General features: G+C 44.4%; 1 protein-coding gene across 2 annotated transcripts in view; it reads left to right on the top strand.

Moving 5' to 3' along the window:
* The window catches only part of TENM1 (teneurin transmembrane protein 1), a 277,961-nt gene that overhangs the window by 202,754 nt on the left and 60,268 nt on the right, over positions 1-14,939 (top strand). For both annotated transcript variants that reach the window (XM_066640043.1, XM_066640042.1), the window contains one exon: positions 2,270-2,502. In XM_066640043.1, coding sequence (XP_066496140.1) covers positions 2,270-2,502 — 233 coding nt within the window. The remainder of the gene's footprint in view (positions 1-2,269; positions 2,503-14,939) is intronic.

The raw sequence follows: 14,939 nt of genomic DNA, 5'->3' as shown, positions 1-14,939 counted from the left end.
TCATGCAGAATGCAATGAAACAACCCACACTGAAATATCTCTATTCTATCAAAGGTTATAGCAAAAAAAAAACCAAAAAAAAAACCAATGAGTGGGGTAATGGTGCATCACCAGACCTCCACCCAGGGCATTTCCCCTCCCATTGCATGGGAGGAGGTCCATCATGGGAATGACTCACTGACCTCCTGCATCATGTGACACAAACCCTAATGGCGCCACTGGTGCAATCCTAAACAAGTCAACTCAACCGTAAGTCCCATGCGTTTCATGGGCCTTACTCACTAATAGTGTGTTTAGGATTATTTAGAAGCGTCATCTCTTCCATTTGTATTTTTCACAAGATTATTATTATTATTATTAACAGTATTTATATACCGCTTTTCAACTAAAAGTTCACAAAGCGGTTTACAGAGAAAAATCAAATAACTAAATGGCTCCCTGTCCCAAAAGGGCTCACAATCTAAAAAGATGCAAATGAATACCAGCAGACAGCCACTAAAACAGACACTGCTGGGGTGAGGTGGGCCAGTTACTCTCCCCCTGCTAAAAAAAGTAGTACCCACTTGAAAAAGTGCCTTTTACCCAATTAGCAGGGGTTATTAATTAAATTAAATAGCAAGATTAAATTAATGCTCAGCAGTTCTTTGTTTTGAAATCTCTTTGTACAATAAATATTTGGGGAAAATGCTAAGAAAGCATCATCTATTGAATTAGGCCAAAGATTGGTTAATTTCAGTGGCCAAAGTGGAAGAAAAGAAACTTTGAATGAAATGTTGGATACAGTCAGTATTCCGTTTGGTGCATAATCACACTGTGTTCTTGCATCTGGCACCATTTTTATACTCCTGGACCTGTGCATCCTCATCCTCATCATCTTTTGCTTCTATTCATCTATTCTGTCGCTTCATTTCCTTGCTTCTTTCTCTCTTCGTGATCAAAGCATGTGACCAGTGCCTGCTCTGTACCAGACTAGCTTGTTACCAGATACTGCAAGGTGCTGTGATGTCAATGGATGATAATAGACACCTTGCAGTATCAGTCTCTAATTAGCAAACTCATTAGTGCTCCAGCCTCTTCTAATCACTCTTCATCATGGAAGTTCAAGATTCTGCCTGACCCTCTATTAGAACTCCCTTGGCAACAGTCGAAACTTTCGTACTGAACAAAACGTGTAATACATCTGAAGAAGTGTGCTCGTAAAACTCATCTCTGTAATTGGAAGGAGACTTTCTTATTTATTTCTAGAATTACTCAGTAAAGTTGGCCAGGTGTCTTTTTTTTTTTTTTTTCCTTACCCTTGACAAAAGGAAGAGGGATCACATGAGACTGGTATGGGTCTCAGCCCAGTCTTAAAGGATGGAACCAGAGACTGGAGCTGGAAATTTCGGTCCCGGGCAGCTCAACTGATACTTCTAAAATACAATACTAGGCATGTCTTCTCAAAAGTAAGTTCCACTGTGCTCAGTGGGTCTTGCTTACTTTTAGGAAAGTATGTATAGGATTGCAATTGTATACATTTTATACATCACCAAAATGCTTTTACTATAAATATAAACATGTTTTTAGTTTTATCTTATCGGTGGATCATTTCAGTGTCTGAATTATAAAGCACTAGTTCACACTAATGACATTTAATATCTGTATACAAATTTAATATTTGTATAGTTTTCTGAGCACCTGTGACAAGCGCCTTACCTGTTGGCCTTACAATAACCATTTAAGGTGCAGAAGTACCTTTATCCCCATTTTGGAGTTGGGGAAGACTAAGGCTAAGTGAGTGTGGCCATTCATTCATTCATTCAAAGGCCATTCTAGTGTGGATCCATAGAAGAGATTATATTTGACCCAGGAAAGTCTTCTGCTCAGTCTCTCAGCCGCTACACCACACCAGTTCTACGTTTATGGTTCTTCATCTTCCTCTTCCTTCCTGGCAATATATTAGATGTAAAATCATTGACGTGCTTCATGCTCTTAAGTGCATCTTAAAGAAGAACAAACATCATCAGCGCCAGTTCTTCAATGCACAGTTAGACTGTTTTATAGTGCAGAAGATAGTAGCTTTCATATAACTTGCGATTTTTATTTCCAGTTGTAATACCTGATGCTTGTATTAAAATGCTACTTCTTTAAATAAAGAGGGAGGGAGAGAGAGCTGATGTGAGAAGGCAAAGCAGTGCTTTTTTTGATCCAAGAAGAACAAAGAAAAAATGTTGTGCCATTAATTAAATTAATATTTTGTTTTGGTGTTTATTTTTCTCTGCTTTATTAGCACAAGCCCAGCTCACAAGTATTACCTGGCCATGGATCCAGTATCCGAATCCTTGTACTTGTCCGATACAAACACCAGAAGAGTTTACAAAGTGAAGTCTCTCAGTGAAACCAAGGATTTGCCCAAGAATTATGAGGTGGTGGCAGGAACAGGTGACCAGTGCTTGCCATTCGACCAGAGTCACTGTGGAGATGGAGGGCGGGCATCAGAGGCGTCTCTTCACAGTCCCAGAGGTGAGAGAAATAATGTAGCCTAGAAGCCTTCATTTCTTTGTCTTATTTATTTAAAGCAGGGTTTCTCAAAGTGCGGGTCACGACCCACTGGTGAGCTGTGAGTCCATGCCAAGTGGTTCGCGACCTGTACCCTACATAAGAACATAAGAACAGCCCCACTGGATCAGGCCATAGGCCCATCTAGTCCAGCTTCCTGTATCTCACAGCGGCCCACCAAATGCCCCAGGGAGCACACCAGGTAACAAGAGACCTGCCTCCTGTTGCTCTCCCTTGCATCTGACGTAGCCCATTTCTAAAATCAGGAGGTTGCACATACACATCATGGCTTGTACCCCGTAATGGATTTTTCCTCCAGAAACTTGTCCAATCCCCTTTTAAAGGCATCCAGGCCAGACGCCATCACCACATCCTGTGGCAAGGAGTTCCACAGTCCAACCACACGCTGAGTAAAGAAATATTTTCTTTTGTCTGTTCTAACTCTCCCAATTTGGCTCCAAATCCAAGCCATTCTGGAGGCTGGGGGAGGCCCCAGAGGCCTCTTCTGGGTCACACCAAGCCAGCAAACCTGCTCTACAGGCTTCAGAATGGCCTGCAGAAGCCTCCAAAAGCTACTTCCACCACTGTTAAAGATGCATATATTTACAAATCTGTATACATACTAAAACGTACTCTAGATCAGGGCTCTCCAAGCTAAGGCCCCAGGGGCCACATCCAGCCTCCCACAAGATTTTTATCCAGCACGCAGCAACTTGTTTTTTTGTCAGAGCATTTGCTAATGTCTGACATTTTTACTCATTATATATCATCTCTTGGTTTAATATGGCATTGTTTATTTGTAATTGTCACATTTCTCTTCTGTTCTGAATCAGATTACGCTATTACAAAAAAAAGATCCAAGTAAAACTTATTCATTCATTTAAATTCCATTCATTCATATACAAATCTGATTTTTTTTTTTTTTTGGCTCACAAAATTGTGTAAAATATAAGATGTGGCCCTCATACTGAAATGTTTGGAGACCCCTGCTCTAGATAATCAGCATGGTTTATCAGTATGGATAATCGGATCAGAATTCGTCTTTGAAATTATCTTTAGGTAGAATGTTTCATTCTGCTTACCTGCATATCATCATAAAATACACAACTAAGGGGCGCAATCCTAACTTGCGCTAGAACAGGCAGGCCGGTATCCAGTGCAAGGTAGGTGCTGGCTGGAGGGCAACTTGGCTCTACTTGAACCTGCACCCACAATTTTGCAGGTGCTGATCCAAGTAGCCTTTGTAACACTGTTCGGGACAGGGATGGGGGTTGGGATTTGACCTGCGCTGCCAGCGGCTGGTCCACTCCCCCCCTCCTGGACCCAGTCCACGTCCAGGACAACCCTGCCCCAAAACACTCCCTCCCTGCTTCTGTCCTGCCCTCCTGCCACCCTCTCCCATCCGCTACGCTGGCCTGCCTCGGCTGGACCGGTGCAAGGTCTGGATCCGGGCTCCAGGAGTCAGCGTGGGCCTCTGCGCCAGCCCCGTTAACTTCCAAGGTGGCGCAAATGTGCTTTATGGCACATTTGTGACACCCAAAAACCAACACAGGGAACCTCTTAAGTGCCAGTTAGCATTGCTCCGCACAGTTTGTGTTTATATGAATAACAGACATTTCTGATGCTGAGATGAATGTGAGTTCTCTATTATTTTACACCGTTTCCAGCAATCTAAGCTTGAAAAGAGATGCATTGTAGTATAGCACCATCTGATTAAAAACAGCTTTTCGTTGCGCTTGATAAATCTGTTTTTGGAACTATATCGTGCATGGGGGGAGGGGAATCACAGAACGCTCGACTATAAAAAGATCCTTCAATCGAAGACAAACACATTGGTGAGAGCTTTCCCCTGACATCTGATTTCTAGAGGAAATGGTTTATTTATTGCATGGAGAAGATGGTAGTCTGAAGAGGGAGAAGCCTGGCCAAGATTTACCACTCAGTTGAGAACTAAGTCTAAAGCATCTCAACTAGACGTAAGCATCAACTCATTTTCTTTAAGTCATTCTTTAAGTAGATTGAGTTTCCAAGATTGGAATTTTAATACCTTGGGTGAAATGGTAGGTGCTTCAGCTCACTAGAAGAGATTTACATGATGCAGGGTATTGCATGTTCAATCCTTGGTATCTCCAGGTAGGGCAGAAAGACCCTTGCCCAAAACCCCGAATTGGGTCCCAGGAAAGGGTGGGGTTGGTGTCACCAGTGCTGCCAATATCCAAACCCCTGTTGCCAGACCCAGTCTTGCGGCGTGGGTCAAAGTGCACTAGCAATAGCAAAATAGCTGTTGCAGGTTTGAGTAGACTCCTCTGCACCATGGAAGCTTACCTCCAGAACAATCATTCCCTTACCAGGAGGAGAATTCTGCACCATAGGATGCAGCGGTCACCATTTTGATGCTACTGCATTGGCAGGGAGTGGAATGAAAAAGATTGGGCTGTTCTTTAAGCAGCAAGGCAGAAGCAGCATGTAGGAAAGCAAGTGTTTAAGTGTTTAATCAATTCAGAAAGATAAACACAATAAAGACCGTTTATGGTTTATTTCTTGACTCGGAATAATAAAAACACTTTTTAAAAATGTGTTTATCTTTCTGAATGGCTGTTAAAGGCATAGAAATAAAAGTACGGGAGGAAAAAAGGCATTAAAATTCTTCTCTGGAGTGAGGTAATCCCAGGGAGTGATCTCATAATTTGCTTTGTTAACTTAACCCAGAATTTATAACTGGCCTCGCTGACATCTTAGAGGAGGCATCCAGACCACTGTGCCTTTTGGAAAGCTATACCTTGGGGGAATCTGCTGACACATCTAAGATGCAAACACAGTCAGATTGAAAAGCCTTCAAACGGACAATATATGTATACACAGAGAGAGAGAGAGTGAGACAGAGAGAGTGCGTGAATCTGCCCTGCATTCTCCCCCCACCCCCAAAATGTGAGTCTGCTGACATAGTTTCCACCTGTATTGGAAGCAATGGAAGCATCCATGCTGGAGGGCAAATAGCACCATTTGGGATGTTGAGTGTCATCTGGACTGAATCATGGCAGAAAAAGATTAAATGCCCTGTCCCTGTACAACACAATGCTCCTGATCCTGAACATTTCGTTTTCTCTTCTTACAGCTGCTATTTGCCTTAAAAATAAATCAATATGCTGGATGAGACTGGGTGTTTAACGTAACTCGTAGTATAGTAGCCTCCTTATCATCCTTTATTTTAAATTTTCTGCCTTGTTTTCCTCTCCAAGTACATTTGACCCCTTTTAATCCACCGCATGGATTGGATTTAGCACAGATTCCAACCTGTGCTGGAAGGCCCCACTGACACAACTGGAAGCACTTTTCTAAGGCTCAGGCGCACAGTCTCTCTGGGCCTCAGAACACCAGTTGCGTCCAAAGGTGCTCTGTGGCCTAGACCAGGGGTGCCCAAACCCTGGCCCTGGGGCCACTTGCGGCCCTCGAGGACTCCCAATCCGGCCCTCTGAGAGCCCCCAGTCTCCAATGAGCTCTGGCCCTCCGGAGACTTGCTGGAGCCCGCGCTGGCCCAATGCAACTGCATGACAGCCAACTGTTCGACCTCTCATGTGAGCTGTGGGATGAGGGCTCCCTCCACTGTCTGCTGTATCACATCTGTGATGCAGCAGTTGCAGCAAAGGAAAGGCCAGTCTTGCTTTGTTCAAGGCCTTTTATAGGACATGGGCTATTGCAAGACCTTCATTCATTCATATAAGTTCCATCTCTAATATATTCATTTATGTAAATTTATTCAAATTTGAAATGTAAATGAACTCTCTCCCCCCCCCCGGCCCCACAGTGTCAGATAGATGATGTGGCCCTCCTGCCAAAAAGTTTGGACACCCCTGGCCTAGACCCATGAATTTGATTGTCTGCTTTGGCTGCAGAAAGGCCCTGATTCAGTCCCTCACATCTCAAGGTAGGGTAGAGTACAATTCCTGTCTGAAAACATTAGAACAGCCCTGCTGGATCAAGCCAAAAACCCATCTAGTCTCAGACCCCCTGTGAACACCCCTAGGAGGGAAGCTTTTTTGCCCTTATACGACATTTTGAGGCCCAGGGGAGTTCTCCCCAGGCTTCCCCGGGCCTCAGAATGCCTTATAAGGGCAAAAAAGTCACTTCCGGTTTCCTTCCCAGTCAGGTGGTATCCATGGGTATCTCTAAGTATTCCATGGGTATTTCATAGAGTATACCTAGTTGCATCTTTTCAGCCCTAAAGGCCATTGTGAAACCTGCAGAGGCCACGCGCAGATGAAAGAAGCCTCTGGAGGTGACCAGAGCGCAGTTCCAGTTGCCTCCAGAGGGCTCAAGCTGAGCAAGTCCAGGGGACCCGCACTGAACTAGATCCATGGAAGCAGAATCTGTGGATACAGAGTTGCCACCTGTGCTCACGTGCCAGCTTGATGCATTAAAAACACAATACAGAGAGATTTTGCCACTCCCAAGACTGGTAGAGTCTAGCCATGCATTCGGACCCATATTGAAAAGTTAGCTCAGAGGGAAACCAAATGCCATTTGCGCTCAGTAGAGGTGAATTGGAACGGAGGGCACTCAGCACCTCAAGGAAGGATGCTGTGAAGCCCTTTCAGGATCGAGCTCTCACTGTGTTGCTTCTCCTTTATTAACCTTTTTGAGCACTGCAAGTACCTAATTAATTGCTGCAGAGAAAAGTTTGATTTTTTTTTTCTTCACTCCAGCTCTGAGCTAATAAGGAAAAGCTGCGCATCAGGCAGGAGTAAGTTCAGATCAACTGCCAGGAAGCAAAATGTCCAAGAAGCACCCTCAATTTAAAAACTGAGCTAGCAACAGATTGTAATTATAGCCAGAGTTCCCCCTTAACACATATTTAATGATGGAAAGTAAGAGCGAGATAAGTACAAATGTTAATCTTTAGACAGCTAATTAATGCAGGAAATCAATTCTCAACATAGGTGAAATCTGAGGGGGCTTAGATTCGTTATGCAGAAAAACAACAGTGGATGTATTATTGCCAACTGAAATTGATTATATCTAATTAAAAGGCAATTAACGGCTCTGTCTTATTTGCTCATTGGGGGAAAGAGTTTGGTGGTAATTTCTGACATGGAGATACAGGGACCTCTTGTTTTACACATGTTTGGTTTAGGACTTTTTGGGGGGGAAGAACACACTTGTTTGTTTAATACTAAAGCCTAATTTGCATTGGCAGATTTTTGGAATAATGCGGTTAAATGCAGTTAATGTATGCATTTTTAAGATATGCGCTGCTTTTCAAAAAAAGTAAAATTGTCAGTGTAATTTCCAAATACAACATTCTGCTCGTTTAGGTGCTGCAGTGAAATTTGACAATGATGCTTGCAGTAAATGGGGCTCTGCTGCTATTTCCCCAAATGGCCTGGGAGACGTTCACAAAATTGTCATAACAGCACTGTGAATGTGCAATGTTGTTGTCAAATGGCTGGTGTTCTGGAAGCTTTCTGTTGTAACAACCACCAAAAAAAAAAGCTGCTCTGAGCTCTTTTGTAGAGTAATAAAATCCTACACACTGAAGTGGTGAACTGCAGATTGGAGTTCACCACCTCCAGCAGAACAAGGTTTAAAATGGGAGTTCATAAGGTAAGGAGAACATAAATAAATAAAAGTATAGTGGGAATAAACATACAATGGAATTCTTCTTAAAATTCTAAGACTGTCTTGTCACCCGCCCTCCATGATCTCACTGTTTAAAAAGCAAGGAAAACAAACCATAAAACTTGGACATGAATAACTGAATACTTTGCCTGACTCTTTCTTACACCATTTCAGGAATCCGGTCTAGTCCCTCACTTAGCGAGCAGGCAGCAATGGAGCAGGACGTCATCCAGAGCACAGTGTTATTCAAACTGTGAGGCGCAGCTCGTTAGGGAGGCGCCAGGAACTCAAAGGGGAGGCGCGGGATGTCCTCTCGCAGCGATACAGTCACACCCCTGGGCAGAATATGAGCCCGTCTTCTGCCCGTTGACTGCACTTTTTTTTAAAGCAGAAGAAACGGGAGTTGCTCAGCTGCGAGAATGGCAGCTGCTGCTGCCCCGTCCTCTTCTCCCTCCACTCCTAGGCTGCTGCCTTCTATGTTGTTTCCAAAGCTCTTGGACTCCAACCCCCATCTCAGCTTGCAGTCCTTATCCCTCGCTGATCCTTGTCTGGTTGGTTCCCAGTTCCCAGCCTGGGATTGCTTCTCATCAAAGTGAAATATCTCATTTCAACCTCCTCCCTCTTCCACTCCCCCCTTTCGATCTCCAAACCTTCCCGCTTTCCTCCCCCTCCCCTTAAAGTTGGCAGTTGGCAAAGGGGGGGGGGAAGAGACAAGCACACACTTTACTTGGCCAGGAGCAGAAAAAGGGGACTGTTTTTAAAGTGATTTATTAATCTTGTTTGACTGAAGAGGAAAGGCTGTATTTTTAAAGTGCTGAATCTTGCTATTTGAAGGGAATACTTATCAGCCATTGATGAAGTGATTGCCAGCCCAATCCTATCCACACTTTCCTGGGAGTAAGCCCCATTGACTCTAATGGGACTTACTTCTGAGTAGACATGCATAGGCTTGAGCTGTGCATCTCCTAGTATAGAAGACGAATCAGCTTTCTAACCAAATCCTTATCAGCTCTGATATATTTTCATGGTCTATTTTTGTTTTCCCCACCAGCTGATGGAAAAATTTAATTTCATTAAATTAATAAAGGGTTCCATCCAAGGAGAATGGGAGAAATGACTAGTTGGATTGGGGTCCACAGGGGTGTGTGTGTGTGTAATGTTGGTCAGACTGGTTGTTCACAAAGTTCTTTTGATAAAACAATTCTATTGGTATGCTTACAAAGTTAAAAAAATGGCTCTTCCTGGACCAGACAAAATCTACCTACTCCAGCATCCTGTCTCCAACAGTGATCAGCAGCTGATCATTTATAAAGCATGTATTAATAATATATTTTTAAGATCTGTATTTAACTAATGATATGATTAATATAATTAATATTAATATAGTTAATATTTCTGGCCACTTCCTGTTTAATGATATCACTTCCAGCCCTCAGGAACACGATGGGGAGTCATGGCCAACAGCCACGGGGGTCAAGGGAGCCACTGGCTGGAAAAGTTTGAGTACCACTGCCCAGAGCATCTCATGAAACTTGGGCTGCAATACTTGGGCTGTGATACTTGTAATGTATTGTGGTGCAGTGGCATAGCTAAGGGGGTGCAGGGGGTAGCAGTTGCACCGGGCATCAAGCTTTAGGGGGGCAGGAGGTCTGGTCTAGAGGGTAGAGCCTCCGTCTGCCTGAAGATAACATCCACAAGGTCTCCAGTTCGAGGCCACCGGCACCGTGCGACCTTGAAGCAGCTGACAAGCTGAAGCCGAGCTATTCCATCTGCTCTGTGCGTGGGAGGATGGAGGCCAGAATGTGAAGCCAGATCGGAATGAAACACCTGAATGTAGTGGTTCTTGAAAGAAAGAACCTTCTCTCAATTGTAAAAATCCCTATTTAATAAGGGATTTAGATAAGCCTGCCTATATAAACCGCCTTGAATAAAGTCTTGAATAAAGACCAAGAAAGGCGGTATATAAATACCTGTTGTTCTTGTTCTTGTTCTTGTTGTTATTATTATTAACTTGACACTAGTGACCAAAATTGTGAAAATCTTGGTATGTATGAACAATATCATCATGTTATATATCATTGGAAAGGTAATTTAATGCAGAGTGCAATGAAACAAACTGCACTGGAATATCTGTATTCTATCAAAAGTTATGCCCAGTTAACCAGAAAATGAAAACACAACTGCCTTGGAACAAAAAGTGGATTTGCTTAACTCCAAACTGACCAATGAGACTGATTGTTCTGAGTGCCAATGAGATGTTATTATGATACAGCATGGAACCAATAACTTTTTATTTATTTACTTAATTAAATTTGATTGTATCATGCAGGGGGGCTACAAAATCTTCTTTGACCCCAGGTAGCAGATAGTTGCCTTAGCTGTGCCACTGACTGGGGGGAGGAGGTTGGTTCCCCCCAATCTTCACATTTTAAAAAGCCCGGTTGTGACATCACTTCCGGTTGTGACATCACTTCAGGGGCAACATTTGGAGCTTGGCACTGGGCTACACGATTATTAGCTACGCCACTGGTGTGGTGCATGACTGCTGCCCTATGTAGCTCCTCCACGTTCTTGGGGCTTACCAGAAGGAAGAGAACAGACAAAAGAAAAAATTTCTTTGCCCAGCACGTAATTGGTCTGTGGAACTGCTTGCTACAGGATGTGGTGATGGTGCCTGCCTAGATGCCTTTAAAAAGGGATTAGATAGTTTTCTAGAAGAAAAGTCAATCAAATGTTACAAGCCATGATGGGCATATGCAGCCTCCTGGTTTTAGAACTAGGCTATTTCTGAGTGCCAGATGCAAGGGAGTGGCAAAGGGATGCAGATCTCTTGTTGTCTTGTAGGCTTCCTGAAGCATCTGTAGGCCACAGTAGGATCCAGGAAGCTGGATTAGATGGGCCTTTAGCCTGATTCAGCGGGATTTTTCTTATGTTCTTGTATTGTTAGAGGTGATGAAGGAGGGGGGATTGTGATAACCCAGTGACAGGGCTTGAATATTCTGGTGGGAAGGGAGTTGATGAGACACCTGTTTCTTCCTCCAGTGGGCCAGGGTGTGTGGCTTCCCTGGGCCGCTGTCAGTTCCCTTCCTTCGGGAAGCTGGCAGGCAGAATTTCTCAGCTCTGGAAACTGACCACCCTCTTCATCACTGACCATCGGCAGGGCTTTTAAATTCTGTACCCAGGCACGCCTGTCTCTCCCTTCTCCATCCCTGCCACCTCTGAGGCACCTCAATCTAGCACTCAATCCTACCTTAACCCCCCTACTCCTGCATCCTGCGGAGGGGGCAGTCCTGGAAGTCCTCTCAGGTGAGGGAACATCGTTCTTTTGTCTGGGGATCCGTCTTTGTTGCCTGAATGAGTCTCCTTGAATCCATGCCAGCGATTTTGCAAGTCTGAGTGGACCCATGAAGGGGGATAATAAATTGGCATCATTGCTGCCACTGATATTGTCCTCTTCCTGGCCTCAAATCTGCCCTCTGGTCTCTTCTGCATTCCACCCACCCCTGTGTTGATTTACTGGCACAGAGGCTCCTAGGTAGACCATTGGTGATAGCCGCTCAGCTGTGCTGAAAGGCAAGTTGCCTTTTGCAACTGCTGAGTCCCAGTGGTGCTGCATGCCCATAGCATTGACCGCTAGAGTCCCAGTCGCCATAGACACCTTGTGTCTAAAAAATAAGGGGGAAAGGTGAAAATAGGAGAAAAGTGGAGATTTTCACCATTGCTTTTTTACAGACTGGTGGAACGGAAACTATTATGTTTTTTTTTTGGTGGCTGAGGCATCTAGTTGTCAAAGTTCAGATATATGGAAGTAGATCTAGTGACTCAAACGAGCCACTGTAAATGCATTTTGTATTCCGACCTGCGCTTTCTGCAAAAGCATACCTATTTTCATCCCACAGGTGCCGAACAGCATAATTTCATGGTCTGCCTAGCTTAAGTGCATACAAAGGCATGTTAGTTCTGGGACCTGAATCCTTGTTGGCTCTTACCCCTCTTGCTCTCTGAGAGCAAGAAAGAAAAAGTTCAGAGATCACAAACCTTTAAACCGCACATCAGTTGCTTCTTACTTTTAGCTGTGCGTGTTAGAGTGGCCCATAAATAACTAATTGCATGAAATTGCTGCAGTTGTTTCTCGGAGGCAGCTTTAATTAAAAATACTAGAGACATTTAGAGGCTTAGGAACGGGTGGAATGTAATTTTCTCTTTTACAACCATAAAATTAACTGATTGGATTCACTTTTCCTATTAAAAAGTTTCACAAGGAACAGCAGGGCCTTTCCAGAAACAGTTTTGTTTTTTTCTTATTATCAGATCTCTCCTGTAGATTAAGGTGGTTTCTAATGCAAATTCTTTAGAAGCCATACCAGAAACAAAAAATTGTATATTGTATCCAGTAACTGAGGCTGGCATTGTAAGCTTTACTTGAGAACTATCCACTCAACCCAATTTATATATAGATATGCAATGGTACCACTAGTAAGGTGCAAGGGGTGCAAGCCACCCCAGGTGATGATCACTTGTTGGGTCATCATGCAGGGCTCCAGACAGTCTCTTTGGTTTCTTCCAGCCTCTTCGGGGTTGCGCAAAGGCCCTTGTCTCCACCCAGGTTCTCCCCAGAATATAATGTGAGAATCCAGGCTGAACCTGCTCTGCTTGTTCAGGAAGGACACTGGCTCAACCTTCAGACCACCTCTCCTGCCCAGCCCTCTTATTGATAGGCACCTTGAATGCTTACAAAGTGAGGGAAAGGTGGGATTGAAATACATTAAATAAATATACATTAACATCCTTGAGCTCCCCAGGCAATAGCAAATAGTGAGGATAGCAAATGTCACGCCTATTTTTAAAAAGGGAAAGAGGGGGGACCCGGGAAACTATAGGCCGGTCAGCCTAACATCCATACTGGGTAAGATGGTGGAATGCCTCATCAAAGATAGGATCTCAAAACACATAGACGAACAGGCCTTGCTGAGGGAGAGTCAGCATGGCTTCTGTAAGGGTAAGTCTTGCCTCACGAACCTTATAGAATTCTTTGAAAAGGTCAACAGGCATGTGGATGCGGGAGAACCCGTGGACATTATATATCTGGACTTTCAGAAGGCGTTTGACACGGTCCCTCACCAAAGACTACTGAAAAAACTCCACAGTCAGGGAATTAGAGGACAGGTCCTCTCGTGGATTGAGAACTGGTTGGAGGCCAGGAAGCAGAGAGTGGGTGTCAATGGGCAATTTTCACACTGGAGAGAGGTGAAAAGTGGTGTGCCCCAAGGATCTGTCCTGGGACCGGTGCTTTTCAACCTCTTCATAAATGACCTGGAGACAGGGTTGAGCAGTGAAGTGGCTAAGTTTGCAGATGACACCAAACTTTTCCGAGTGGTGATGACCAGAAGTGATTGTGAGGAGCTCCAGAAGGATCTCTCCAGACTGGCAGAATGGGCAGCAAAATGGCAGATGCGCTTCAATGTCAGTAAGTGTAAAGTCATGCACATTGGGGCAAAAAATCAAAACTTTAGATATAGGCTGATGGGTTCTGAGCTGTCTGTGACAGATCAGGAGAGAGATCTTGGGGTGGTGGTGGACAGGTCGATGAAAGTGTCGACCCAATGTGCGGCGGCAGTGAAGAAAGCCAATTCTATGCTTGGGATCATTAGGAAGGGTATTGAGAACAAAACGGCTAGCATTATAATGCCGTTGTACAAATCTATGGTAAGGCCACACCTGGAGTATTATGTCCCGTTCTGGTCGCCGCATCTCAAAAAAGACATAGTGGAAATGGAAAAGGTGCAAAAGAGAGCAACTAAGATGATTACTGGGCTGGGGCACCTTCCTTATGAGGAAAGTCTACGGCGTTTGGGCCTCTTCAGCCTAGAAAAGAGACGCCTGAGGGGGGACATGATTGAGACATACAAAATTATGCAGGGGATGGACAGAGTGGATAGGGAGATGCTCTTTACACTCTCACATAATACCAGAACCAGGGGACATCCACTAAAATTGAGTGTTGGGCGGGTTAGGACAGACAAAAGAAAATATTTCTTTACTCAGCGTGTGGTCGGTCTGTGGAACTCCTTGCCACAGGATGTGGTGCTGGCGTCTAGCCTAGACGCCTTTAAAAGGGGATTGGACAAGTTTCTGGAGGAAAAATCCATTATGGGGTACAAGCCATGATGTGTATGCGCAACCTCCTGATTTTAGAAATGGGTTATGTCAGAATGCCAGATGCAAGGGAGGGCACCAGGATGAGGTCTGTTGTTATCTGGTGTGCTCCCTGGGGCATTTGGTGGGCCGCTGTGAGATACAGGAAGCTGGACTAGATGGGCCTATGGCCTGATCCAGTGGGGCTGTTCTTATGTTCTTAACTACAATTCCCAGGAGGCCTTGCAGGTCTCTTGTTATCTGGTGTGCTCCCTGGGGCATTTGGTGGGCCGCTGTGAGATACAGGAAGCTGGACTAGATGGGCCTATGGCCTGATCCAGTGGGGCTGTTCTTATGTTCTTATGTTCAGGCAATGCATACACGGGCAGCAAGGATCTCCACTTTCTCCCTGTTTCTGAGCAGAGACAGTGGATGGTCCCTCTCTTGCCCATTATTTCGATATTATAAGCTGAGGAGGAGGGGAAACAGCCATGTTGATTGGGATGTCTGCCATATATATTCCACTAGAGGAGCTGACAGCGAATGCCGCTGTAGGCTACAATCCATAAAGCAATTGTACATCAGTTGGCTCGATTCTGTTGAATGGCACAGTGATGCCCTCAGGCAAATGTGCTGCATCGAAATGAGAC

The sequence above is a fragment of the Tiliqua scincoides genome, chromosome 12 (genome assembly GCF_035046505.1).
Source record: "Tiliqua scincoides isolate rTilSci1 chromosome 12, rTilSci1.hap2, whole genome shotgun sequence".
Classification (NCBI taxonomy): domain Eukaryota; kingdom Metazoa; phylum Chordata; class Lepidosauria; order Squamata; family Scincidae; genus Tiliqua; species Tiliqua scincoides.
This window is presented reverse-complemented; position numbering and strand designations above follow the sequence as displayed.